At 52.0% G+C, this 25,161-nt stretch overlaps 1 protein-coding gene across 4 annotated transcripts in view; it reads left to right on the top strand.

Moving 5' to 3' along the window:
- The window catches only part of STARD8 (StAR related lipid transfer domain containing 8), a 76,641-nt gene that overhangs the window by 33,963 nt on the left and 17,517 nt on the right, over nucleotides 1-25,161 (top strand). The window contains exon 1 of one of the 4 annotated variants that reach the window (XM_067724686.1): nucleotides 1,616-1,748. The exons of 1 other annotated variant lie outside the window; for it this stretch is intronic. In XM_067724686.1, the coding sequence (XP_067580787.1) occupies nucleotides 1,640-1,748 (109 nt within the window). In that variant the 5' untranslated portion in view covers nucleotides 1,616-1,639. Of the gene's footprint in view, nucleotides 1-1,615; nucleotides 1,749-9,277; nucleotides 9,429-24,109; nucleotides 24,584-25,161 lie in introns of those variants that run through there. 2 more of the 4 variants (XM_067724691.1, XM_067724689.1) reach the window with 2 other exon arrangements.

Here is a 25,161-nt window from a genome sequence, read left to right as displayed (position 1 = left end):
GAGGGTGCTAGGAGAGAGGAATGGGCTCCCCACTGGTTTGTGATCATATGAGAGAAAAACAAAAAGAATTCCATGAGACAGAATGGCCTAGTGGAAGGAGTAGACAGGAGATCTGTCTCGATTCTGAAATGAATTCACTGTGGGACCTTGGGCAAGTTCTCTTCCCCATGTAAAGAATACATTCATTCAATAAATATTTTGTAAACACCTACTGTGTGCCAGCACTGCCTTGGGAAAGGGCAAATGACATGGAGATCATCAACATGTTAATCTCGCATTCTATTCCAGCTCTGCCACTGAGTCTATAAAAAGTGGGTGCAAATTTCAGACAAATAAGAACAAATCAATTCACAAACCTCTCTTCCTTTTCCCAGCCTGTCCCTCACATATGGGTTTGCTAAGCCCTTGTCTTGTGGCACAAGGGAAGGAGACAGTAGAGGGAGGGGCTGTGAACTTCACCTGTGTATCCCCTTATCCTTATTCTCATGTGTCATGGGATTGTTATCCTCATGTTGCAGATGAGGAAATTGAGGCTCAGAGAGGAAATGGGCCCAGGTTATGCTGCGGTTAGCGTAGAGCCACTGTTAGACTCTCCACCCCCTTACTAGCCACCACCACAAGTGGAGTGGAAATGGCCAGGTCTGAGAACTGGCATCTTACTGCCTTCCCTCCATTGTCAGCAAAGCGGGATAGGACAGGGAGTGCAGAGCCGGCGGGTGGCAGCACGGGGACTCGGGGGCATAGATGGAGGTTAGGGGTAAGGGAATGGGTTATGCAATTTAGGGTCCTGGGTCCAGGCTGTTTTTGGTGGTGGATGCCCAGTGCTGATCTCTTTGAGAATAAAAGCAAACCTTTCTTTATGGAGACTGTACTCTGTGCCAGGTACCATGATCAGCCCCTTTACATCCTCATAACTGTCCTGCAACAGAGAGATAATTGTCCCCTGCTTAGATGATGGCCAAGTCATTTGTATTCTTGGGCCTCAGTTTTGGGTTTGTAACACAAGAAAGTCTTTAAGGAATGCTTCCGCTCATAAGGTCCAGGATATTCTTGGCACTAGAAGGGTTTCAAGGGGTCCTTGTTGGAACCCAGGGTCCGTTGCTCTTGTCAGACAGACAGAAAACGGGGTTGGGGGGTAACGAGAACTATGGGGGTGGAGGAGGCCCAGGAGTGAGTCAGTCAGCCAAGATGGCAAAAGCCATTGTTTCCTTCTGCATCTGGATGTCGCACAAGGTCTGCCGTTATGTCACGTGGTTGGTGAGATGGCCAGTGGACAGGAGGTGGAGGGGCTGACCTGGTGACTAGAAAGACCCTCAGTATCTCGAACTGGGGTGGGAGAAGTGGTATGGGTTGTGAGACACCTCTCAAATAGGGGGCCCGGGTGGAGAAGGCCGGAGGGGCACTCCAACCCCAGAGAGGAGGCCCGATGGCGATGGGGAGGCTGAGTAGTGGAGCTAAATGACTCGAGGCTGGTGTAGGACAGAGAAGGGGGAGTTTCTGCTCAAGGTGGGGGCGGGGAACTTTCTAGTCGCCCCTGGGGGCGGGGCTAGCTCGGCCCCTCCCTCCCTTCCTCGGCGCTGCCCGGCCGCGGGCTCAGTCCTGGGGCCTCCACCCGAGGCGCCGGAGCCGCCGCGGACTCATGGCCCAGGCGCAGGGCTGGGGACAGGCCTTGCGGCTCCCAAAGCTCCGGACGTGGACGCCGCGGGGTGTGAAGGACACCCGCTGGGACCCGCCGAGCTGGAAACCAGGTGATCAGAGCCGGGCGGACCCTGCGGGAGGTCGGGGCTCGGCTGCACTGAGCCCAGAGTCCCCGTGCTGCCACCCGCCGGCTCTGCACTCCCGGCCCCCTCGCCGCCTCGTCTGTTGCTCCAGTCCCGTTTTCGTGGATTTCATCTGTCCGTTTGTCTAAACCCCGCGCCAGGCTGGCAGCCCCCTTTTTCAGACGTTCCACCCCCGCAGTCTGCTTGCTTCTAATTCTTAGCCAGCTCTCTCAGTCCCTGGGTGCACCATCCTTTGATCCCTATGGTCTGACTGGCTTCGTTCCTACCCACCTCTCTCCCTGTGTGGGCATCCTCCTCTCAGAAAGAACAAAAACAGGCTACTATGGTTATTAACACATAGTAGGCAGTTTTAATAAACAGTATGTTCCTGGCCCCTTATTCCTCCAGCACTTTCTTTGTCGCTGCCTCTGGCGTGGCGCTTGCACCCTCCTCTATGTTTTCCTGTTCCACTATATGTCTGACCCTCGGTCTGTATTTTTACCTCTTCGTTCGAATATCTGTCCTTCCTTCTATCCCACGTTTTGTCTCCATGTCTTACTACCTAGCCGGTAGCTCCCTACACTCCCCATCACCCCAAGGGCCCCTTTCTGCCCCACTTTGTCCCCTAGTTGTGTGACACAGCCCAGCCACCCTGGCAGCACATTTTAGTCAGTTGGTAAAGCTTAAAAGCTCCATCCCAGGGCCTGTTAACACTCCAACAGGCCTCCAAGAGTCCCTGTCACTTTGTCTTTTTTAAAATGGAAAAAATAGGGTTTCCCTGGTGGCGCAGTGGTTGAGAGTCTGCCTGCCGATGCAGGGGACACGGGTTCGTGCCCCGGTCCGGGAAGATCCCACATGCCGCCGAGCGGCTGGGCCCGTGAGCCATGGCCCTTGAGCCTGCGCGTCCGGAGCCTGTGCTCCGCAACGGGAGAGGCCACAACAGTGAGAGGCCCGCGTACCGACAAAAAAAAAAAAAAAAAAAAAAATTAAAAAAATAAAATAAAATGGAAAAAATATATGTTTCTTTGAGCATGGAAAAAAACCTTCCAGGCTCTGCCTGTTCCTTTTCCCTGGTAATTTTCCCCTTGCTCCCACTCAAAAGGCATATAGGGAATAGCAAACCAGGTTTAGATTTGTCATGGAACTTCAATGCATTGAAGGATGGGGGCTGTGGAGATCCTCAGACCATACCCTCTGATTGTATATATGTGGACACTGAAGCCCAGAGAGGGCAAGACTCTCAGTCCAGTCACACAGCATCTCTGTGGTAGAAGCAGCATAGGAGCCAGAGTTGCAGTGTCCTGTCCCCTGATCCAGGAGCCTTCATGAGAGTGGGACCCAGAAGCTGCTTTCCTGGTGTTCCTTGGGGATCAGTTGATCCAGAGACATCAGATATGCAACCTGGGAGCCTTGCTGTCCCCTCCTGTCTCCTTGTCCTCTGGGACCTAACCTGGCTGCCCATCTGCCTGGGTTGAGCATTCTCCATCCGGGGCTGCTATTGCCTCCTACACTGACATGGGAGTTCCAGGAAGGTAGGGACCCTTGTTGGGCCTATCTACCCTGTTCCCCACGCAAGCCCCTGTCAGTGCCTGGATGTCTATGTTGACTGACAGGTTGATGTGTATGCGTAGGGGAGCCCTGGTGCTGGCTCAGGGTCAGATCAGAACTTGTGTGTGTGTGTGTGTGTGTGTGTGTGTGTGTGTGTGTGTGTGTGTAGGGATGTTGAGGAGGGGGAGAGCTGTGCTTGCCGAAGGGCCCACTGAGATGAGACAGGGACTCCAAGGCCAAGGAGAACCCACACCCTTTGCTGAGTGGCCCTGGAGCCACATCACACATCCGTTGCCCTCTCTGATGTCATCCTGGGGCCTCTAAGGGCTATCCTTCAGGGGAAGGAAGCAGGGTGGATGGGTGGCCAGGGGCCAGGCACTGTCTGTCTGAATTGAGATTGCCAAGCCCCAGAGACCCACAATCACAGGGTTGGTCTGGGCCAGGCTGTGGGCAGGACCTGTAAAAGCTACTCTCCGCCCCCATCCTCCCCCTCACCCCAGCAGCCCTCCAACTTTGTGGGCTGCAGCATGAGGTCAGGCTGTGGTGGGCTGGTGGTGGAGCCTGTGGGTGGGGAGGAAGAGTCCCCTCTTTCCTCCTCCTTCATCTCCTCCTCACCCTCCCAGAGTTTGTCTTGGGAGCTGCTTCCTGGGAGGGACATGTGGAAGGGTCCCAGGCAAGGGGGCAGGATCCTGAGCTCTGTTCAGGGTTTCTGGGTGTCTGCTGCAGGGTGAGCTGAGGACAGCACTGGAGGCAGAGGACGGGTCTCCAGCCATCTGGACCAGCTTGGCCTCAGCCCCCTCGCTTTCTCTGCATTTCACCTCAGCCCTACCCCTTCCTTTATTGCACTTTCCTCTGCTCTTTCTCACCTGGCTGCCTGCTAACCCCCAGCCTCAGAGGACCCTCACACCCCACTACCCCTTCCTTTACAGAAGCCCCATGCATGTAGGGTTTCTGGGAGCCCCACCCCTTGGGGACACACAGAGAAGCTCACAGGAGCAGAGAATTATCTGGAAAGAAGGGACCGTAGAAACCCGGACCCAGCCCTGTTTTTCCAGATGAGGAAACTGAGCCTAGACAGGAAGGAGCAAGTTGAGGGCTGAAACTAGATCAGGCAGAGGGAGCTGTTGGGGAGGTTAGAGGGACTTTTCTCTGACCTCAGCTGCTTGTATGTGTGCATGGGGAGGGTGCGAGGCAAGGTGAGGGGTTCGAGCTGGAAGTGGGCTTGCCTTTGCTCATTTCCCTTCAGCACACTGTGACCTTCCTCTGAAGGACAGGAATGGCATGGGGTGTGGGGGCTGGGGGTGGACATCCTGCTCCAGGTGTCCGTGCCCAGTGTGACCCCACCTATTTCGTTTGGCCCAAGGCAGGCCGACTTCCCCAAGGGAATGGGGTGGGGGGTGGGGAGAGTACTGTGGGGTGGTGCACCATCTGCTTGCAGCAGAAAACCTCTAGCTCCTTTGAGATAGGCCAGTAAAGCCAGGCAGGGGTCCTATCCTGGGTGTGAAAGGGGCCCATCGCTGGGTCTGTTGTGTGGATGCTGCAGGATGCCATCAAGCTGACACTATATCTGGTGTTTGTTAGGAACAGGGAGACAGGCTCTCGGATGTCTGAGGAAGAGCCCCGGACAGAGACTGAGTAGGCCTGGGTTTTCTGCCTGCAGCTGTCTAGTCCAAATGTCTGGAGGCAGTCATGAGCTGCCCCAACACTCTCCTCTTGACGGCTGCAGAAGGCAGGTGGGAGGGAATGAGTGCCTCTGTGTCCTAGCTCAAGGAGGGAGAGCCCAGAAAGGGCAAAAGTGACCCTTGAAACTCCCCTGGCCTGTGCCTGGCTTGGCCAGTGCTCCAACTCCCCTCACAGCCAGCCCAGGGCTCCCAGCCCAACACAGAGCTCCCTGCTGCAGAATGCTCTGGGGTGTGGGGTGAGCACAGCCATGGCAGACCCCTGGGTTGTGAGCTGGCAGGGGGTCTTTGTGCTCCTCCCAGGACATAGCTCTCTGTCCCCCACCCCCGCTTGGCAGTGCTCAGTGAGGTGTCTGTGTGCCCCTCACCTTTGCAAGCCCCTCCCACCACTACATTTTCCCCTTCCCACATCTGGCCCTACTCCAGCTACCCCCTTAGTGCACACTCCCCTGACATGGCCACAGCTCCTCAGGAATTTTTTTTTTTACCACCTGTCACAATCCCACGTTGTGGCAGCCTGATCAATAGCCCCTTTTCATGAGGCTGGGTGGGGACCCTAAACCACCAGGGAGCGGTCCTTTACCCTCCCAGGCCTGATGGGTGGGCTTTCCATGAGGCCTGCAGGAATATGTGTGCAAGTGTGAGTGCGTGTGTCAGGGCACCCATGGTCTTGTGCTGGGCAGGGCTGGTCTGAGGGCAATTGATTTTCCCCTCGCAGCTCCTACTCCTCTTTTTTTCTTCCCAGCTGAGTTCCCTGGAATTATTTGCTGCTGCACCTTCAGCTGCATGGAAAAGAGTAGTGGAAGAGTCTGTTGGGTTCCTACCTGACGTTACCCTGGGCCATTCTGGAGTGGGGCTATGGGTCTACCTGCAACAGCCTGAGGAACCCCCATCCTGGGCAGGGAGGGGTGTAGGGACTGTTTTAAGTCCTCAGATAGGTGCTTATTGGGATGCAAGTGTCTCAGAGCGAGGCTCAGGGTAAGGGCATATAGAGTTTCGCTCTGCCACTGCCTAGAAGGAAAGAGCTGATTGGCCCTGGCAAAAAGCTTAGCTCTGCAACACCTTCAGTGCCATCCTGTCGCCTGTCACCTTTTACAGTACAGCCTCACATCCATTGTCTCAACTTTGCCCACTAGGGATTGTACTCTCCCCTCATTTTACAGATGAAGAAACTGATGGTTGGAGCGGCACAATGACTTTCCCTGGGTGACACAGCCAGAAAGCTGTAGAACTGGGACTAGCACCCAACTCTCCTACTTCCTGATCCAGGGCTCACTCTACCATTTCTCAGTGCCTCTGTCACCATATCTAACACTTAGAAGCACTGTCTAGGTGCCAGCCACTGTTCTAAGTGTCACTTAGTCCAGTGGATCTGCTTAGCAGCAGAATAAGGTCAGGACTATGATTATCGTCCACACATTACAGATGAGGAGACTGAGGCACAGAAAGTTGGAAAGTAATTTGCCCAAGGTCACACAGCTAGTAAGTAGCAGAGTTGCACTTTGTACCCAGGTTGTCTGGCTCCAGAATCCATTGTACTGCCTTTTGTATGACACAGTTGGGCTGTGGTAGTGGTAGAATGAGGGAAGCGCTGTGCCTCAGGCATAGAAACACACGCATTCACACTGAGGCTTTTTCACCTGCCCTCAGCCTACCCCCATGAAGACTCTACATTTCTCTGCCTGATGGTTGAGCTGACATCCAGGGCAGCAGCAGCACTATAGGACACACAGGAAATAGGGGGGTTTATGGAAAAAGGGATGGCAAAGACCTGGAGGCTCCAGTTATCTCTAGAGTCATTCAAGTTGCAGCCCAGAAAGGAACCTGTGAAAAGGTACCATGTTCTCATCTTCCAGGCACCATTACTGAATATCTGTTCTATGCAAGACTCTGGCTTAGGTTGGGGGTGGGAGGCTTGGGGAACAAGGGCTGCTGGTGGTTGAAGGAGATGAACTATCTTTGTTTTCCTGACAAGGCTGAGCTCTCCTTGCTTTTCTGAAGCTCATGGGATACGGGAAAGATCAAAAAACACCTAGAGAAATAGCCTAAACATTGCTTGGGCCATTTCAGAATGTCACGGTGTGCATGGCAAATATTAGGATTGTAGCTTTCGCTGACTATTGTGTTCACTCATTACCAGATTTTTTTTGTTTTTTTGTCGGTACGCGGGCCTCTCACTGTTGTGGCCTCTCCTGTTGCAGAGCACAGGCTCCGGACGCGCAGGCTCAGAGGCTATGGTTCACGGGCCTAGCCGCTCTGCGGCATGTGGGATCTTCCCGAACCGGGGCACAAACCCATGTCCCTTGCATCGGCAGGCAGACTCTCAACCACTGCGCCACCAGGGAAGCCCCAGATGTTTTTATTGAGTGCCTAGTCTATGCCAGGCACTGTGAAGCTCTTGTTCTCATTATTTATAGCAATTGCTCCTTTTGTAGTTTTTGTACTCTTTGTAGTTTTTGTACTTCCTGCAGTTTTCCCTTTTGCAGTTTTCAGGTTTGATTGCCTTTTTTTTTTTTTTAAAGAATTGGGTATCTCAGAACCCATCATATCTGATTCAGTTAAATGTATATACCAAAAGGTAAATTGGGTTTTTTGCTCATCATTCGTTTGATTGTATTTATTCGTGGTTGTCCCTTGAGTATCTTTTAACATACATTCACCCATTAGCAAACATTATTGAGAAGCTACTGTAGGCACTGTGCTTGGTGTCATGCGGTGGATGGAATCTGCTCTGACATGGTTTCCTGCCCTTAGGGAAGCTCTAGGATCATTGCAGGACCCACACTCTTATATTGTTCTAGCCTTTTCCAGAAGCAAGATAAGTTGGGCTCCAACTCAGAGCCTTAGGGATACTTACAAATATAGCAACCCAGTCTCAGGAAGGTCATCTTGAGTGACCCATCATAAAGGTTTCTTCCCACACATCATAAAAGTTTCGGACTCTGGGTAGGATTTTGTTTCCAGGAGTGAGTTCTGGCATACAGGCCTCATCCACATCCAAGACCCAAGGGGACATGGCTCATCTGGAGCAAAGTGCCAGCTGTGTGCGGTTATGCCATTGAGAGGAAAAGAGGAGTACACACTGGAGGTAGCCTTGCTTCACCGTTTCTCCTCTGATTCTCATCAGGGCTGGCAGGGAAGGAAGGTGGAAGAATTCCAATTTGGCCTAGTGTACTGAAGGCCAGACAAGAGGGGTCACCTGGGGCTAGGTCTGGCTCTACCATTGCCTCGGACGACCTTAAGAAAGTTGTAGTCCTAAGAAACATTAATTTTTGCTCTCCTCAGTGTTGGGTACCCTAGGCAACAAGTTGGATGCAGTCCCTGCTTTCTAGGAATCTCAGCTTCGTTTCTCCCATCTGTTAGGTATGAAATCTCCCATCTGTTAGAACACCGGTGTGCAGGTATTGTTACTGACATGGATTTGCTGGGGAAACTTGAGTGAGTCATCTCTTCTTAGTTTCTGTATTTGTAAATGTGGAGGATGGTGATTGGATGGCATGGGGTCTTGGGTATTTCCATCCCTGGCTAATAGGAGTCCCCAAGTCAACAATGAAATCAAAATGTGAACTTGTGCTGGACCCTTGTGAGGAAAGGCAAGAGAGAAATCAAATCTTAACACTCGGTTTCTTACTGAATTTAAACAGGCTTTCTGGTGGTACTTGCTGTCACAACTCTTGGGAGCCCTCTCCTACTATGATTAATGCAAACGCCCCAAGTTTTCCGTGCATTTCTCTGCAGAGGTAGAGTCTGGACACGGGACAGAGAGTGGGGGAGTTGCAGAATGCTGAGGCCTGAACAAGGTGGGAATGGCAACTTCCTTCTCAAATATCTAATGTTCTCTTGGTTGCCCCAACTAATTGGAGATCTCACCAAAGTTGTGTCTTCTGAACTCCCTGTAAATTATCCTCAGCAAGCCACTGAACCTTCCCGTGCACATGGCGTAAGTATTTAAATCCCCCCCCCCCCCCCCCCCCGCCACGGTGCCAGTCACTTACAGAGCTCAATAGATATTAGTCTGCGTGCCCGGCCACCCGGTTCCTTCACCCTTAGTTGCTGGCCCTGGGCTTGTGCCTTGTCCCAGCCCCCCCGCATTGGTGTGACCGGAGGAAGTGGCAGCAGCGCGGGGATTGGAAGAACTCGAAGGCAGAGCCCCGCCCACCACAATTTGGGCCGCTTTCTGGGGAGTTCGGTGGGCCGGACTGCGCCCTCATTGGTCGAAGGTCCCGTAGGTGGGCGGGGCGTCCCCGCCACCCGACTCGCCGCTGCTCCCTCCCCACCTGCGCAGAGAGTGGCCGCGGCTTGACAACAGCTAAGCAGCCGCGGCAGCTGCTCCTCTGGCTGGCACCGTTACCCCCGCCCAACCCCAGGCTCCGCGCGTGCCTCCCGCCCGCTGGCAGCTGCGTCGGGGTCTCGAACCCAAAGCGACGGACGCGGCCTCCAGGTAGGAGTTGGGGCGACGGCCAGGGGATGTCGGGGCCGGCGGGGGGCCGGGGCTCTCTCGCCTCGCCTCTCCTCGCCTCACCTCTCCGGCGCGCTCCGGCCCCCGCTCTTAGCGGTTCGGCTGCGCGGCGTCCACGGGAGACGCGGAGGGAGCGAGCCGAGCCATTTGCGTCCCCAGGATTTGAGGCCGCTGTCGCCGAAATTGGGGGAACCCCGGAGCCCGCCAGCCGCGCTTCTCCCTAGGAAGCCTCGGGAGTGGGGTGGTGGAAGGCGGCTGTCCGCCCATTACCCCCGGGCCTGACTGGAGCCCGGAGCCGTAGCTCAGGGGCTTCGGAGACGGGCTGGAACTGGGCGAGGTGGCGGGGCTTGGGCTTTGCGGTCGGGTCACTCCGCTTTTCCTTTCCTCTCCTCCTTCCTCTGCTTTGAGCGCATTTCCAGGAAGCCCCTGGTTGGGCGGCATGGGCTTTCCCCTCGGCCACTGCCTTCCTTCTGAGAAACGCCCGGACTTTCCTGGTATTGAGGTGGCAGCGGGGATCAAGCGAAAACCTTTGGATAAGTCGCTTCTTCCAGGGCTCAGTTTCCCCATGAAGTCCAAAATGGGTTTAGATTAGAGAACCTCTGAGCAAAGGCCTTTTAGTGGAAGTTTTTGGGATTTCCCAATTAGATAGTCTGAGGTTCTCTCCATTTCTCTTCTCCCAAACTCTTTAAAGTACTGAGTTACGACTCAGGGAACCAGGACTCAGCCACTAATTCATGTGACCTTAGGCGAGTCATGCTACTTCTGTGGGCCACAGTGTTTTCAACTGCACCTTGGGTGGTGGGCTGGAATTCGGTATCTAAAGGGCCAGTCTCTTCCACCCTGACATCTGGTGACTTATCCAGGCTCCTAAACTGGCAGGTAAAGGGTTGTTTCTGAGATGCTTGGGGCGACAGGAGCTTTGCAGATGGAGAGCCTTGTGGTGATTATGCAGCTAAGCCAGCTGGAAAACTAGTGGTGTTGGGAAGGGCAGGCAGGACAGCAGCCAGACTGGTGGGGAGTTGTGGGGCCAGTGCGGAGCCCTGGGCCCCAGAGGTTGGGCTGGAGGGCCCTGGCATGTCTCCATCTCACTCAGAGCACCCACGTCTGCCGACCCCGAAGGAGACGGTGATGAATCACACCCAGGGCTATTTTCAAACCCTGACTCCTACTGTGGACCTGTTCCCGCTCCCACTCTAGGAGTTGATGTCCCCACCCACCGTCTGTCTTACTGCTCTCTGAATTTTCCCTTCACTTTCATCCTCCTGGTGTAGAAGAGAGACAGTTCTTGTCGGGGGAATGAGAGGGCAGGCAGCCCAAGGGCGTAGAGAAGGTGGTGACTGCAGGTGGTTTCTGAGTGGTTGATGGAGTGAACCAAAAGAATGTGATGGGAATGATGGTTTTAGGGGTGGGGGATTCTTTCACCCTAAAGCTACAGCTACCGTACTGCTGGACATTCTGGGCTGGTCCTCGTTTCCAGGATTTGGCCTTTGTCCAACTATGTTCTGGATTTGGGATTTGGAATTTCTATTCCCTGGACCTCTGTAGTTAGAAAACACCACATGGATAGAGTCTGGTTTCCCCTATTTGCTTGCCTTTTCTCCCCTCCGTAAGCAGTTCTTGGAGAAGTATGCTAAACCTCTCTGTGCATCTGCAGCTCCTCTCCCTGATCTGGAGAGGAGAGGGAGATGATATCTGGAGGTGTTTAGGGCAAGAAGAGGCCGAAGTTGCACTAAAGGGCTGTGTACCCTGTGTGAGTCCTGGGGGGGGGGCGGGTGGCATGAGTCTTGCGGGGAAGACAGAAGACAACACTTCCTGTGTGTGTACAGAGGAGTGAAGGAAGTGGCACAGAGAAGTCCAAACTTTGACACTCTCTGTCTTCTTGAGGTTTAAAAATTCCATTCTTTTTTTTTTAAACATCTTTATTGGGGTATAATTGCTTTACAATGGTGTGTTAGTTTCTGCTTTATAACAAAGTGAATCAGTTATACATATACATATGTTCCCATATCTCTTCCCTCTTGTGTCTCCCTCCCTCCCACCCTCCCTATCCCACCCCTCCAGGCGGTCACAAAGCACCGGACCGATGTCCCTGTGCCATGCGGCTGCTTCCCACTAGCTATCTACCTTACGTTTGTTAGTGTGTATATGTCCATGACTCTCTCTCGCCCTGTCACAGCTCACCCTTCCCCCTCCCCATATCCTCAAGTCCGTTCTCCAGTAGGTCTGTGTCTTTATTCCTGTCTTACCCCTAGGTTCTTCATGACATTTTTTTCTCTTCTTAAATTCCATATATATGTGTTAGCATACGGTATTTGTCTTTCTCTTTCTGACTTACTTCACTCTGTATGACAGACTCTAGGTCTATCCACCTCATTACAAATAGCTCAATTTCGTTTCTTTTTATGGCTGAGTAATATTCCATTGTATATATGTGCCACATCTTCTTTATCCATTCATCCGAGATGGGCACTTAGGTTGTTTCCATCTCCGGGCTATTGTAAATAGAGCTGCAGTGAACATTTTGGTACATGACTCTTTTTGAATTTTGGTTTTCTCAGGGTATATGCCCAGTAGCGGGATTGCTGTAGATTGGAGAGGGAACAGAGGACCCCTGGAGCCGGGTATAGGGATAACAGCAGCAACACAAAAGCAAGAAAGTCCGGAAGGCCTCCCTTAGAGGATCGAGTCTTTAATGGGGCTGCTGTGGCAGCAGTCAGTGCTTTTCTGCCCGGAGACTCCTGGAGCTCCCTGTTCCAGCCTTGGAAAGTTCAGGTTCAACAGATGACAGGTTTAACAAAGGCAGGCTGTGCCTCCACCTTCTTGGGGAAGGTGGGGCATAGGGTCTCTCACTGGAAGAAGGAGTTGCCTCTGGCTTGAATAGGATAAGGAGAACTTTTTTCTTGGACTCCCAGTTTGGGTAAGATGAAGTGTCATGGCCCTGGGCCTTTGGAAGGCTGTTATCAGATAAAGTAAAGATAGGGGATCTGAAAGATGCAAGGGCTCTAGGATGGGATGTGTGAACTCCCCCACCCTGCAACCCTAAACAGAGGAGTTGAGCACAGGGCTGGAAACACAGTTATTGGTGTCAAGTGTTTATTACAGCTTTATTCATCTGTGACCCGGGGCCTTGGTTTATGTGTGTATATTAAGGGGGAGCGGGTCCTAGTAAATTTGAATCAGTGGACAGGAGGCACCAGTCTGGGCCCTTGTCACCAGTCTGAAGTGCTGTGTTTGTGTGTTGAGTCTCCTCTTGCCCAGCCTGCTACCTTGGGAACTTGCATGCCCACTGTTGCTGTCCCTATTTACCCGAGACCTCTCAGGGACTGCAGAACTGGAGGTTAAGTTCCTCAGGAGTCCAGCATGGTGTGGGGCCAAGAACTGGGGACTGGGAGCAGGACTCATGGAGGTTTAAATCCAGGCTCTGCTGCTCCACTCAATCTCTCAGACTCTTAATTTTTCCCCGTTTTTTTCCACTTTACTGGATTAAACAAGAGGATCCATGGCTAAGTGCTTGGTGAACTACCAAGTGCTATATAAATTATTAGTCATTAAGTTCTTGGTACTAGGTCTTGTGGAGGACACAAAGTGTAACCCCCACCTTCAGGGAACCTACCATCTAGTAGATGGGGGTTAGTGGCATGAATGATACATGACACACTAAGTCTTTACCTCAGTGAGGGCTTTAAAAAATTATTATGGAGAATTTCGAACATACATAAAAGTAGAGATGATTAATGTAATAAGGTCCCATGTGCTCGTCACCCACCTTCAACAGCCGTTAGCCCATGGCCAATCCTTCCCTGTATATGCCTTCATCTACTTCATTCTCTTTCTTGTTATTTTGACATGAATCCCAGACACCTTTTGATTTATCTATAAATAGTCATATATATATAATATATATGTATATATTATATATATATGTGATAGGGACTTAAATGATAGACACTGCACCACTATCACACTTTAAAACAGTCCCTTTTAAAGTGTGATAGTGGTGCAGTGAGGTGGATAGACCTAGAGTCTGTCATACAGAGTGAAGTAAGTCAGAAAGAGAGAGACAAATACCGTATGCTAACACATATATATGGAATTTAAGAAAAAAAAATGTCATGAAAAACCTAGGAGTGAAACAGGAATAAAGGCACAGACTTACTAGAGAATGGACTTGAGGCTATGGGGAGGGGGAAGGGTAAACGGCGACAAAGCGATAAAGAGGCATGGACATATATACACTACCAAACGTAAGGTAGATAGCTAGTGGGAAGCAGCCGCATAGCACAGGGAGATCAGCTCGGTGCTTTGTGACCGCCTGGAGGGGTGGGATAGGGAGGGTGGGAGGGAGGGAGACGCAAGCGGGAAGAGATATGGGAATGTATGTATATATATAACTGATTCATTTTGTTGTGAAGCTGAAACTGACATACCATTGTAAAGCAATTATACTCCAATAAAGATGTTAAAAAAAATAAAAACAAACAAACAAACAAAAAAAACAAAAAACAAAAAACAAAAAACAAAAAAAACAGTCCCTTAATATCATCAAATATCCTAACAGTGTTCATATTTCCAATTGTTAAGGAGGATATTTTGCCCTGGGAGGCCTGACCAGGGAGCAGTGGCTTTTGACTGAGGGGAAGGGACTGACAGAGGCAGTGACATTTGAGCTGAACCTTGAAAGAGAGGCCCAGGAAAGGTCTGAGCTGGAGGGATTATGGAGCCCTATCCCCTTGTTTTACAGTGCCTGCTGCCATCTCTGAAGCTCTGGCTCTGGGGCTCGGGTTCCCAAGGCTGACTTGTGGAGGCTTCTTGTGGAAAGTACATGCGTGCTTTGGTTCTCTAGTAGTAAATGAGAGTTCTGACTCTCTTGCTGGCCTCCCCAGTTCCAGGGCCACCCAGGATCTTGAGGTCGGCAGGCCTGGGAGAATTCCTGGGAGGCTGCTTGCCTCCTGGCCCCTCCCCTGCCCCTGGCCCCTGAGGCCAGTTCCATTTCAGAGCAAAACAGGATGCATTCAGGATGAGCGTCTTTCCCAGCTTGTCATCTAATCACCATGACCCAGCTTGGAGCTTCCTCTCTCATTCATGATAAAAACCCTCACTGTCTCGCTTTTCCCTCCCACTCCAGTAAGGGTGTGCTGACTTCCTCCATATCCGGGCCAGCCTTCCTCCACCCCTGTGTGGAGCTGAGAGAGAGCTTCCCTCATCCAGGCCTTGCTGCCCCAGAGTCTCCTGCTCTTGGGCTGTCCTTGGGAAAGGAGTGGCTCCTTTCCAACAAGCCTGGGGTCCTGCCACTGCTTGGTTAATGATTGAGCCACATAATAACCACTTTGGAAAGTCACCTCTAGGGATGGCCATTAACTAACTCTTTGTCCACCCCAGGCCTTAAAGGGACCCCATTTCTGAGCCCTTACCTTCCCCCGAGGGGACATTAATGAACATTCAGTCATGGGAACTTCTGGGGCCAATTAAACTTCTGCTCCTCTGTTTTCACTTGAGCAAACAGAAGTAGTCATTCACATCGCTTGAAGGACACATATGCAACTTGGGTGGTATTACAGAGAGGGGCAGGGAGTTGAGTTAATAGGGATTCAGATGGACAGTGGGGTAGGAGTTTTTTTGGGTTTTTTTAGGCATCGGAGTCATAAGGGGGTTGGGGTGTTTCCAGGAGCAGCTGACTCCCTCATCTCAATCTGAAAGTCTAAAAGAGCAAGAAATGCCCACCCAAAGGGTTTGCCATTACTGGGTTTTGGGGTGGAGCTGTGTGTGTGTGTTTTCAGTCCACTGTAGGTCCCTTCACACCAGGTTGGGACATGAGGCCTGAGACCTCCATAGTGGAGGAGGAGACCTTCCTCAGAGAACCTGTATCTTGACAAGCAGTGAGAGTTGGGAAGGGTCAAGCTAGGACCCAGGTCCAATTTAGAAAGCTCTAGACCACAAGAAGCTTTCTGCAGTTTCAGTGAGACGGGAAGGAAACATTTAGTGAACCCTGTGGGCCTACGATAGGGTCAGGAAACCTGGCTTCTGGTTGTGTCTCTCTATAGCTACCTCTCCATGAGTGACTTCAGAGAAGACATTTGCTTTCTCTGGACCTAGATCTTTAAAATGCAGGGCCCATGGCATGGACTCAGTGGTCTCCCAGGCTTCCTTTTAGCCATGAGAGTATGCGTTTCCAGTCAAGAGCATTTTCTTATCCACAAGGCAAAGGTGAGCTGGCTTCAAATTCTGCCAGGGCCAATCACTAAATACTCTTAGCCGGCTGGTCAGTTAGGGCTGCCGGGGCCTTGAGCTGCCAGAGCTTGGGTTTTCCTTGAGCATGGGCTTTTGTGCAGTTTGCTCTCTCGCCCCTCCTCATGTTTCCATCTGTCTCAGGTGGCCACCCTCTGACCCATTCAGCCACAAGTTAATGAGTGACCTGCTCCCCCTGGGTAGTACCAGCCCAAGGTGCTCCTGAGATCCCAGGTCTCTGTGGGAATCAGCCGAGGGCCTAGCCAGCTCCAGTCACCTTTATGCTTCTCCCACAATACCCCAGAGGTGGGAAGCAGACAGAGCTTGGGGAAGAAGAACCTTTAGAGGGCAGTGGGTCTGACTCTCTTTCTGAAGCTCGGGTCTTCCCCCTCCAAGTACTTGTGCAGCTCCTGTCACCCATCTTCAATAACTGGGAGTGCAATGTTTCAAGGTGGTTGCTTACATCCCTGTAATCTCCAAAAGTTTTTTCTGATGTTGAGCTGATCTCTTGTCTCCCTATGGCTTTTACCCCTGAGTCCCAGCTCTGCCCCCGGGACCACTTAGATCCTATCTGTTCTCTCTGATCTGTAGGTGTCTGAGGACAGAGCCCAAGTTCCCCTGTGTTTTCCCCAGGCCAAACAGCCTCAGCTCCTCCAAGTGACCCTCAGGGGACCAGGGACCAGTCCCCTTCCCAGCCTCATTACTGTCCTTTGCACATGCTACCCTTTGTGGCTCTGGGGCACGAAATGGGGCTCTGGAAGTTCCTCACTCTCCTCTGTTTTTCTGTAGCCTGAACTTTTCCAGAAGACTTCTCCATTACCTTTTCCTGGTTGACTCCAGAATCTCAGGTAGATTCTGAACCCCAGGAGTCCTGGGTCCAAACACCTCATACGGTTCTCTCTGATTTGTTTGTCATTCCGGTCCAGCCAGCTCCCATGACTGTGGTGCCCTGGGAGGGTAGGGCCTTCTTCTCAGTGCTCCCACAGCAGAGGGCAAGCCTGAGGGGAGGAGGTGCTCACTGGGATGGGCCGACTGCATTGTACTGTGTGTGGGGTGCCCGTATAGCCCGCTTTTCTGTGACTTGCTTTTGCCTCTTGAGCTGGTCGGGGGGTGGAGGAAGGGGATATTTTAAGGAGCATCGAAGCTGGAAATGAGTCTGAGCCATGCCCACAGTGGGGCCTAGAAGGGTGAATCAGACGGGGAGAAACACCAACTCAGCCACGCCTCTAGCAGTTGATGACGATGACATTGACACGTCCTCCCACTTCTTTAAAGTTTCCAAGGCACTTTCAGTTCCACGATCCCATTCTGTTCTCAGAGGAGCCCAGTCAGATAGACAGTGTGATCCCCCCAGTGCGATCCTGGCTGATCCCCACCTGAGGCCCAGAGAGAGGAAGGACACAGTCTCCAGGGAGGGAGGATTTGGAACCCAGGTCTCTGACGCTCAGCCCTCCCTGTTTCCCCCAAACCACACTCGGCAGCCAGGGCGGCTGGGGCTGACTTGGCAGCTTCCCCACCACAGAGGAACCTCTGCCCAAGCTGCAACTCTGTTCCCATGGTAGAGGGAGTGACCTCCAGGGGAGGTGCCCGAGGATTTCCTGTCCTTTATCTGGACTGGCCAAAGGCAGGCCTGTCTGAGGTGTGAGATAGGCACTTGCAGCCAGCTTTTCTGCTCCAGGCTGAAGTCAAGTCAGGAGGGACAGGGGCAGCGAGCTTGGGAAGCACCTTGCCCCAAACATCTGGTCTGAGCCGCCCTCACCTGAGTAGGGCCTTCTAAATGGGAACAACAAAGAGGGGCATGTGGGAAAGTGGCCAGAGTGGAGCCGAAGCAAAACACCCCCCGAAGTGTACACACGGAGCCTGGGGCAGGAGAGTGTCATGGTGAAGACTGGGGACTCTGGTATAATGCAGCATTGGGTGACTTTGGGCAAATTACGTAATCTCTGTGAGCCTCCATTTTGTCAGCTATAAAATGGAGATATGTACTTACCTCATGGGTTGCTGAATATGAAATCCAATAATATAAGTAGTACTCTCACTGTTATTGTTTTTTAGTAGTACTTTCTGCCACCTTGTCACTTTACTGTTTCTCACTGACCTGGGGACATGCTGTGCACAAACCTGCCACCTCCTGGGCATAGGTCTGGACTTTTCTGTCACTTCAGATTCCACCTCCTCCCGAAAAGCTCTTCCTGGCCATGCCCGCCTACAGGGTTCCCTTCCTCTGGCCTCCTTAGTGGCATTTATGACACTGCAAGAGGCTGTAGTAATGATGATAACACCAAGAATAATAGTGAACTCTTCTCAATTTTTCACACATTTGAATTTACTTAGCTCCCATGACAATTCAGCAAAGTAGGTACTGCTGTCGTCACCCTCATTTTATGTATGAAGAAACCGAGGCAAGGAGAGGTTAAAAGAAGAACTTCCTCAAGGTCACTCCAGCAGCTCGGGAATGATGGAGCTGGGATCAGGACACAGGCAGTCTGAGTCCACCACCCACACCCTTAGTGACTGTGTCATGCTTCCCCCTTCCCTTTCCCACATGCCTGGCTGGGAGGCACGACCTGAAGCTTGGGTCTCCCTTCTACCCCTGACTGCTCCCCGCACCCACCAGCAATCAGTCACTGCTGTTGCAGTGACAGTCCCCAGGCCCTTGCCTGCTCCCAGACCCCCGAGGTGGACAGATGGAGAGCAAAGAAAACACTGAGGGCTGGGTATCCATGCTCTAAAGCAGAGCTTCACTGGGGTGGGGGAGTGTGTGCAGGAGGGATTTGGGGGTTGTTCCGATGTCAGCAGCAGGCCTGCCTCGTTAGCACTTTCCAGCACTGAGGGCACAGAGCAGGCTGCTGGGTGGCATCAGGGGAGAAGAGACATTTTAATGAGCTATCTCCACAACCAGGTTGCATTATTTAGAAGGTTAGGGGCAGGCGGGAGGCTGTCTGGATTCACTTTTGTGAGCCCTCCAGCTGGTGTGGCCCATGCTAAAATTGGGTATGTGTGTGGTGGGCTTTTGTCTGGAAACTCTAGTCCTCCCCACAATGTTCCCACCTCAGGGCTCTTGGGTGCTGCAGGCGTCCTTCCCTCAGGCTGTACCAGTTGCCAGCTCCATTGCTTTCGAGCTCATTCTCTGTTACTTGCCTCCAAACAAGCTCCAGGGGGTGCTTCAAAGGACATTCCATCTTAGCCTCTGCCTCCTTGAGAAGGATGGGTGTGGTAGCAGCTCTGGCCAAGTACTCCAGGAGAGTTCAACATTTGTTCAGTTTTCAGACCTTGGTGCCTACCATAGGGCCTGGTGTGGAGTATGTGCTCAAGTAATAGTGGTTGAATAAGTACAAAACCAAGGGGGAGTGGATTTGGAGGGGAGAGCCTGGGGAGGCTGACATGGGAACAGATCAACAGGAGGGCGGTGGGTATTTAGGCAGGCTCCTGGCTCCATCTGTAGTCCAGTAGAAGCCACTTGGCCTTTCCATAGCCTTAGTTTCCCCATTTGTGCGGCAGGCCTGCTTTGGACAAGGCTGTTTGGAGACCAAAGAGATATGGGATGATTAGGTGCTTTCTCCACTACTCTGAACTTACTTCAGGTTAAGGGTTCATACTGCAAAAGCCCTGGTATATGTTTTTTGTGTCTATAGCCTAGGCGATTTCTCCTATTTAATGAGGAGGATTCTAACTTAGTGGCTCTGACTCTGGAGCCAGACTGCCTAGATGTACATCTTGGCCCACCACTTCTTCACTGCTGATCTTGGGCAAATTACCTGATAGCTGTGGGCCTCAGTTTTCTCATTGGTCAAATAGAGATATTGTCAGAGCATTTACCTCACAGGGTTGTTGTGAAGATTCAGTAACATAAATCATCTAAAAAGTACCTAAAGTAATGCCTGGGACATAATGATGACTTGTACCCTTTGGCTGTTATTATTATTATCTCATTTTATACTTGCAAATACCTCATGTTGTCGGTACTATGATCGTAACGCTATTTGACAGATGAGGAGACTGAGGCATAGAGAAGTTGTCTTATACAGTATGATCTGTGTAAGGTCCTTAGCCCAGGGTCTGGCACATAGTAAGTGCTCAGAAAATATTAGTGTCTATTATGAATTATTCTTAATAATTACATTTAGTATCATAAATATTGTTGTCAATAATGATCACAGCCACAGCTGAGAAGTAGCAGAGCCAGGGCTAAAAGCCAAGTCTTCAGATCGTTAGCCTGTTACTCTTCCCACTCACTGTACCCCGGAACCTCTATGCTCTGAGGTCTTAACACAGCCATTAGACCACTGTTTTGGGTTCTCCTTCCCTTCACCCCATCATGGCCTGAGCATGCCTGTCATCACCCCTGCCCCGACCCTCTCCTTTGTGCTCCTTGTCCTGGCCCTCCCTTTGGCTGCTGTGGGGCTCCGCGGCGGGCTTGTGTCTGCTGGCTTCCAGAGGGAGAGCAGGCCCCACCTGAGGAGGCTACTTCCCTCAAGCCCATTTCCTTTCTGTCAGAGACAGTTTTCTCTGGATCTCAGGGTGGGGCCAGGCTCCTCCAAGGCATTTCCTGCACGGGAGTTTATATTTGGCCTCAGCAAAAGGAAAGGGAAGTAGGACTAGGAAGTGGGGGTGGGATGTAGATGTGGTGGCCCAGGGTCAAAACAGGCGAGCACCAAGACTTTGCAGGCCAGGAGAAGGAAGCAGGAGATGGCACATAGCCCTTCTCTCAAGTGAGCTTGGATGCCCTCACGGGAGCTTGGCATGGGAGAACTAAGTGCTCCTTGAGGCCAGAATGCCTCCACCCTCAGGCAGAGTTCATTTTTCCTTCTCACATCTCTGGGTCTTGGTTCCTGGCCGTGTGGTTTCTGCCCTGGGGCAAGGTGGGTTGCCAGTCAGCCAGTCTGCTGGGTCGCAGGTGTGTGCTCAGTTCTGTGTCCTCACTATGGGGATACCAGAGGAGGGGGTGCAGTCAGAGGTCTTCACCCTGTTGAGTTGGGAAGCAGGACTTCTTATCTAGGTGTTGCAAGAATATTCAGTAGCCCATACCACACAGCAGTGGGGATACTGAGACCTAAAGGACCCCAGTGCGGTGTAGCTCCAGTTGAATGGGGGAGACAGAGTTATGTGCTGCCAAGAAGGTATGGGAAATGCTCTGGGGGCCACTTAATTTAACGAAACCATTGGGTGGTAGGGGGTTGGTGAGAGGTCAGGGAACGAAGGCTTCATGGGAGGTGGTGTTTGACCTCCATCTTGATGAGTAATAGGAGTTTGCAGCTTCAAGCCAGGCTGGGTCTAGAGTGTGGAGGTGGAAAACAGTCTGACGTCTGCCCTGGGCAGTGGGCAGTGGGGAGCCCATTAGGTTGCAGAGTAGGAGAGTGGCCAGGTCAGAGCTGGGCTCTTGGGAGAAGAAGCTAGCAGGATGACCTGTTGAAAGGAGAGCCTGGAGGCTGGGAACTTACAGGGCTGAAGTAATCCAGGCATGAGAGTCTAGGGCATGGTTGGGCCTGGGAAACCGTGACCATTGGATGGAAAAACTGATAGGAGTTGGTGGCTAAATACACAAGCGGAGAGAGGACGGACCAGGCTGACTGGAGGTTTAAGCCTCGATATTTGGTGCCTTTGGAGGCAGGAACTCAGGAGAGCTGGATTGGGAGGGAAAGATGGGTTTGTTCTTGGTCCCTACAGAGGGTCCTCTCTTGAGTCTCCCAGAAGAGAACGTGCAGGACAGGCTCCCCTCTCTACCGAACCAGCCACTGCCAATTACACATACTTCTGTTCCGGGTCTAGATTTTGGTGAGTGGCCATAAGAAGATGGGGAAACTGCAACTTAGACAGAGGTACTGGCTTGCCCAAGGTCACCCGACAAGTTCCTAGTGGAGCTAAGGCCAGAATGTAGTTGTCCTGACCTTCAATCCAATATTCTTTCCACCCATACCACAGTGGAGAGCGGTTCCATCTGCCCCAGACCGGTTAGGCTGGTATCTCTTGCCTCCAGGCTCCAGACTGGAAGTGATGGAGTAGCACGTGGATTATTAAAACACCTGTCTTTCCTTGTCACCATGACCTTGTCAGAGCACCTGGGACAGGATCCCCTGAGGGCAAGAAAGCTAATGGAGCCGCTGCGGCAGAGCACGTGACAGCTTTGACCTTCGCTTTCACAAGGAAGCCCTGGGCCAAGCAGGAATGTCAGCTGCCTGCTTTGGCTCTGCTACATCAAGTGCTTGCCTAGGAGACCACAGGCTGGGCCAACCTTGGACCCAAATTGTCAAGCAGCCCCAGCAAGCCAGAGGTCTGGGTTAGCCACAGGGCCCTCATGACCCTCCTCTATTTACAGCTGCATACTAGAGCTCAGGCCACAGTTTGTGTTTGTGTGTGGGAACACAGTGGAGGGTTCCTTGTGTCACTTCCGTATTTATTTATAAAAACTCCAAAAACGAGAACTGTCACCTCCCCTTGGCTGACCCTGCAAGGGGTCCACAGTGTGCAAAGACAAGGGACCTCCAGTGAACACTGTATCCATTCTTCACCTCACTCCTCAGGACATCCCCAAGGTGGGCTGGGGATGCCTGGAGGTACTTGAGGCCTCCAGGTAAGGTGGAAGGAAAGTGCCCTCCTGGTCTCGCACTTCAGGTCTGGAGTCAGCCTTTCTTTTATTGTGGGAGGTGTCCTTTGCACGGTAGGATGTTTAGCAGCATCCCTGGCTTCTACTTGGCAGATGCTAGCAGCATCCTCCCCCAGTTGTGATGACCAAAAATGTCTCCTGACATTGCCAAAGGGCTCCTGGGGCCGGGGGGAGGGTAGAATTGTCTCTGGTTGAGAATCCCTGTGGCCCTGTGGCCATGACATGGATATGGAGTGTTAAGGAGGGAGGGCCGCATGTGTGAACCTGCTACTGGCTAGCAAGAAGATTTGATGTCTTCATTTTGTTGCCACCCAGTACCACAGTAGTGTATTCTCCTGGGCCATTTGCCTCGGTGGTGCCCCACTTGTGATGGGGAGGCTCCAAAAGTGCTGCTCACGTGGGCCCAGGGCCTTGGCATCCTGCCATAGCTCCAGATGAGAGACCAAGGATTGCATCCGAACAGGTGCAGCAGGGGCCCCGAGTTCTGACCTAACAAGCCAGAGGCTGGTCAGTGTCCAGCACTGTCAAGCTCAGCCGCTTGACATCGGCAGCCCTTGCTGCGGCTCCCCTCCTGCGAGGGTTGGAATGTGGGATGAGAGCTATTTTGGTCTCAGTCTCCCTTCCTCCCTCTCCCTCCCTCCCCTGGAACAATCTAGTTAAAGTTGTGATTCCAGCTAAGAGCAGCAGGAGCAGGAGAGATGATGGGTGCACCTGACCTCCCAGAGGACAGTGCATGGTAGACCCCCCTGAATGTCCGCTTCAAGGTCAGGAGGGGAAGGCTTGGCAGTCGTGGCATCCATGACAGCTCTTAGTACTGGCCCTTGTGAAGACCCCTCTCCTTCAGTCCCCCAGAGAGAGAGGTGGCATAGCCAGGTGGTCACCTGTTGCAGCACCTATGCCAGGGTCACTACCAAACTCGAGGACCCCTTTGTGCAGATTCAAATGAGACACCACCTTGGGGCTGGGTGGGCACTCTTCTCGTGGCCAAGGCCCCTTAGTGTAACCTTATGGGAGGGTGAAAGGAGCTGGTCATGAGCACTTGGGGCCAACTGAGATATGAGCCCTCTGCTGGAAGGCCAACATCTCCTCCTCAAGCGGGGTCCCTCTCTAAGAGTGGGGGTGGGCAGAGGAACTGAGACTTGTACCAACCAAGAGAAATGATCTGAGAAGCTGTTTGCCAGAACCTGGCATTTCCCAGGTGCAGCAGCAGGACCTGGAGTGGTAGGCGGCCCCTCTGCCTACTTTGGCTACCAGCTTGGCCTCAGAGCCCACCTTCGGAACTTGGGTTGTCACATAGACAGCTGCCTCCCAGGTCTTTCTTTACCCCTCTGAACACTGGCGCTACCTTCTGGGTTCACTGAAGGTGAGAGAGATCACGCTGGAGACACCCATCCTGCAGTGAGGGCCACGGGGGAGACACCTTTCCAAATAGGCAACTAAGTAAGGGAAAGGAAACCAACATGTTTGTTGAAAGCTGCCTCATGGAGTAAGTCAGCTTTGAATAAATTACCTTCACAAACACTCACAGATGTGCCCTCTCCTGTCCTACCACATGCGTTCAGATCACTGTTCATTGGGCCCGGAGAAAACGCAGGCCAGTGATGAGAACGGGCCTGAGTATCGCCTCCAGCTAGAATCCTCCTAAAGACCTATGCTGTGGCTTTTTAGCTGGTCGTGTCTGTTTAGGGCAGCGGTTCTTGACCCTGGCTGTGCTTTCGAATCACCTGGAGAGCTCTCAAAAACATAAAAACTAACTCTATCCCTAGAGAGTCTAATTTAATGGGTCATGATTTAATTGGGGCCCAGGCACTGGCATTTTAAAGCTCCCCAGATTATAATGTATAGCCTGCGTCGAGAGGTGACTGCTCCAGCAGTAACAAGGACACTTTGATCTGGGCCCTGGATCTTGCCTGGTCCCTAGGCCTGGGCTGGACTTTGAGTTGGGAGGGAGCAGGCTGAACCGGGCCCTGGGCAGCAGCTGTCTCACAGCCCGCTGAGTGACCAAAAGGTGTAAAGGGCTTGAGTTCCCCAATAGTGGTGTGAAGAGAAGTGGGGGGGATTGGTGAGGGAAGAGAGTGGCTGCTGAGGCCTAAGCGCTGGCAGCTTTGTTGCCGATTGCCTTTTATTCTCCTTCTAGCTCACTTACTTTCTCACTTTACACCTAGGACACAATCGGAACTGAACTTTAAAGACTGTGAATGCAGATTTCAAGTTGTCTTAACAAAACAGCCCTCTCTGATGATAACTTTCATAGAGCTGCTTTCAAAACCAGACAGAAGCCAACCAGATGCACACAGTAACCTCAGAGGTAGGCAGGAAAGTTGTTAGTCCCCATTTTATAGATTTGGAAACCAAAGCTTAGAGAGTAAAGCAACTTGCCTAAGATGACTTAGGCAGCAAGTGGGGGAGTCAGCGTGATTGGACAAAACTTTTTCTCCAACTCAGTTGTCATCTTTGGGCATTATTGTATTTCCTCAGTGGAAAACATTGCTGCCCTTTTCCTGGGTGCATAAACTCTTCCCTCATTCATATAGCATTTCTCAAAAACAGAAGCCCTGCATTTCTCCTCATTCTGTCCATCTTTGCATAGAAAAATGTGCCATGCTAAGAGGATCCCTGGACATGGCCTGTGGAAGTGTAGGTGTAGATATTGTCATTGACCCCTGAGACAATCCGCTGCTGCTCGGCTATTCCTTCTTTGTCACTCCCTCTGGGAGACCTGTGGGTGTGGCCCTGAGGCCTGATTTGACTCTGGAGCTTTCTAGTATGTTGTCTCCCCCAACCCCTAAGGGGATCAGTTGGGCTCCTCCCCAGGGAGAGAGTCTGGGGTTAAATCTCAGTGGAATCCAGCTTGTGCCAGCTGAGTGCCGTCCCTGACCTGTCCTG

The sequence above is a fragment of the Pseudorca crassidens genome, chromosome X (assembly GCF_039906515.1).
Source record: "Pseudorca crassidens isolate mPseCra1 chromosome X, mPseCra1.hap1, whole genome shotgun sequence".
Classification (NCBI taxonomy): Eukaryota; Metazoa; Chordata; class Mammalia; order Artiodactyla; family Delphinidae; genus Pseudorca; species Pseudorca crassidens.
Note: the sequence above shows the minus strand (reverse complement) of the source record. Positions and strands in the feature narration are given on the sequence as shown.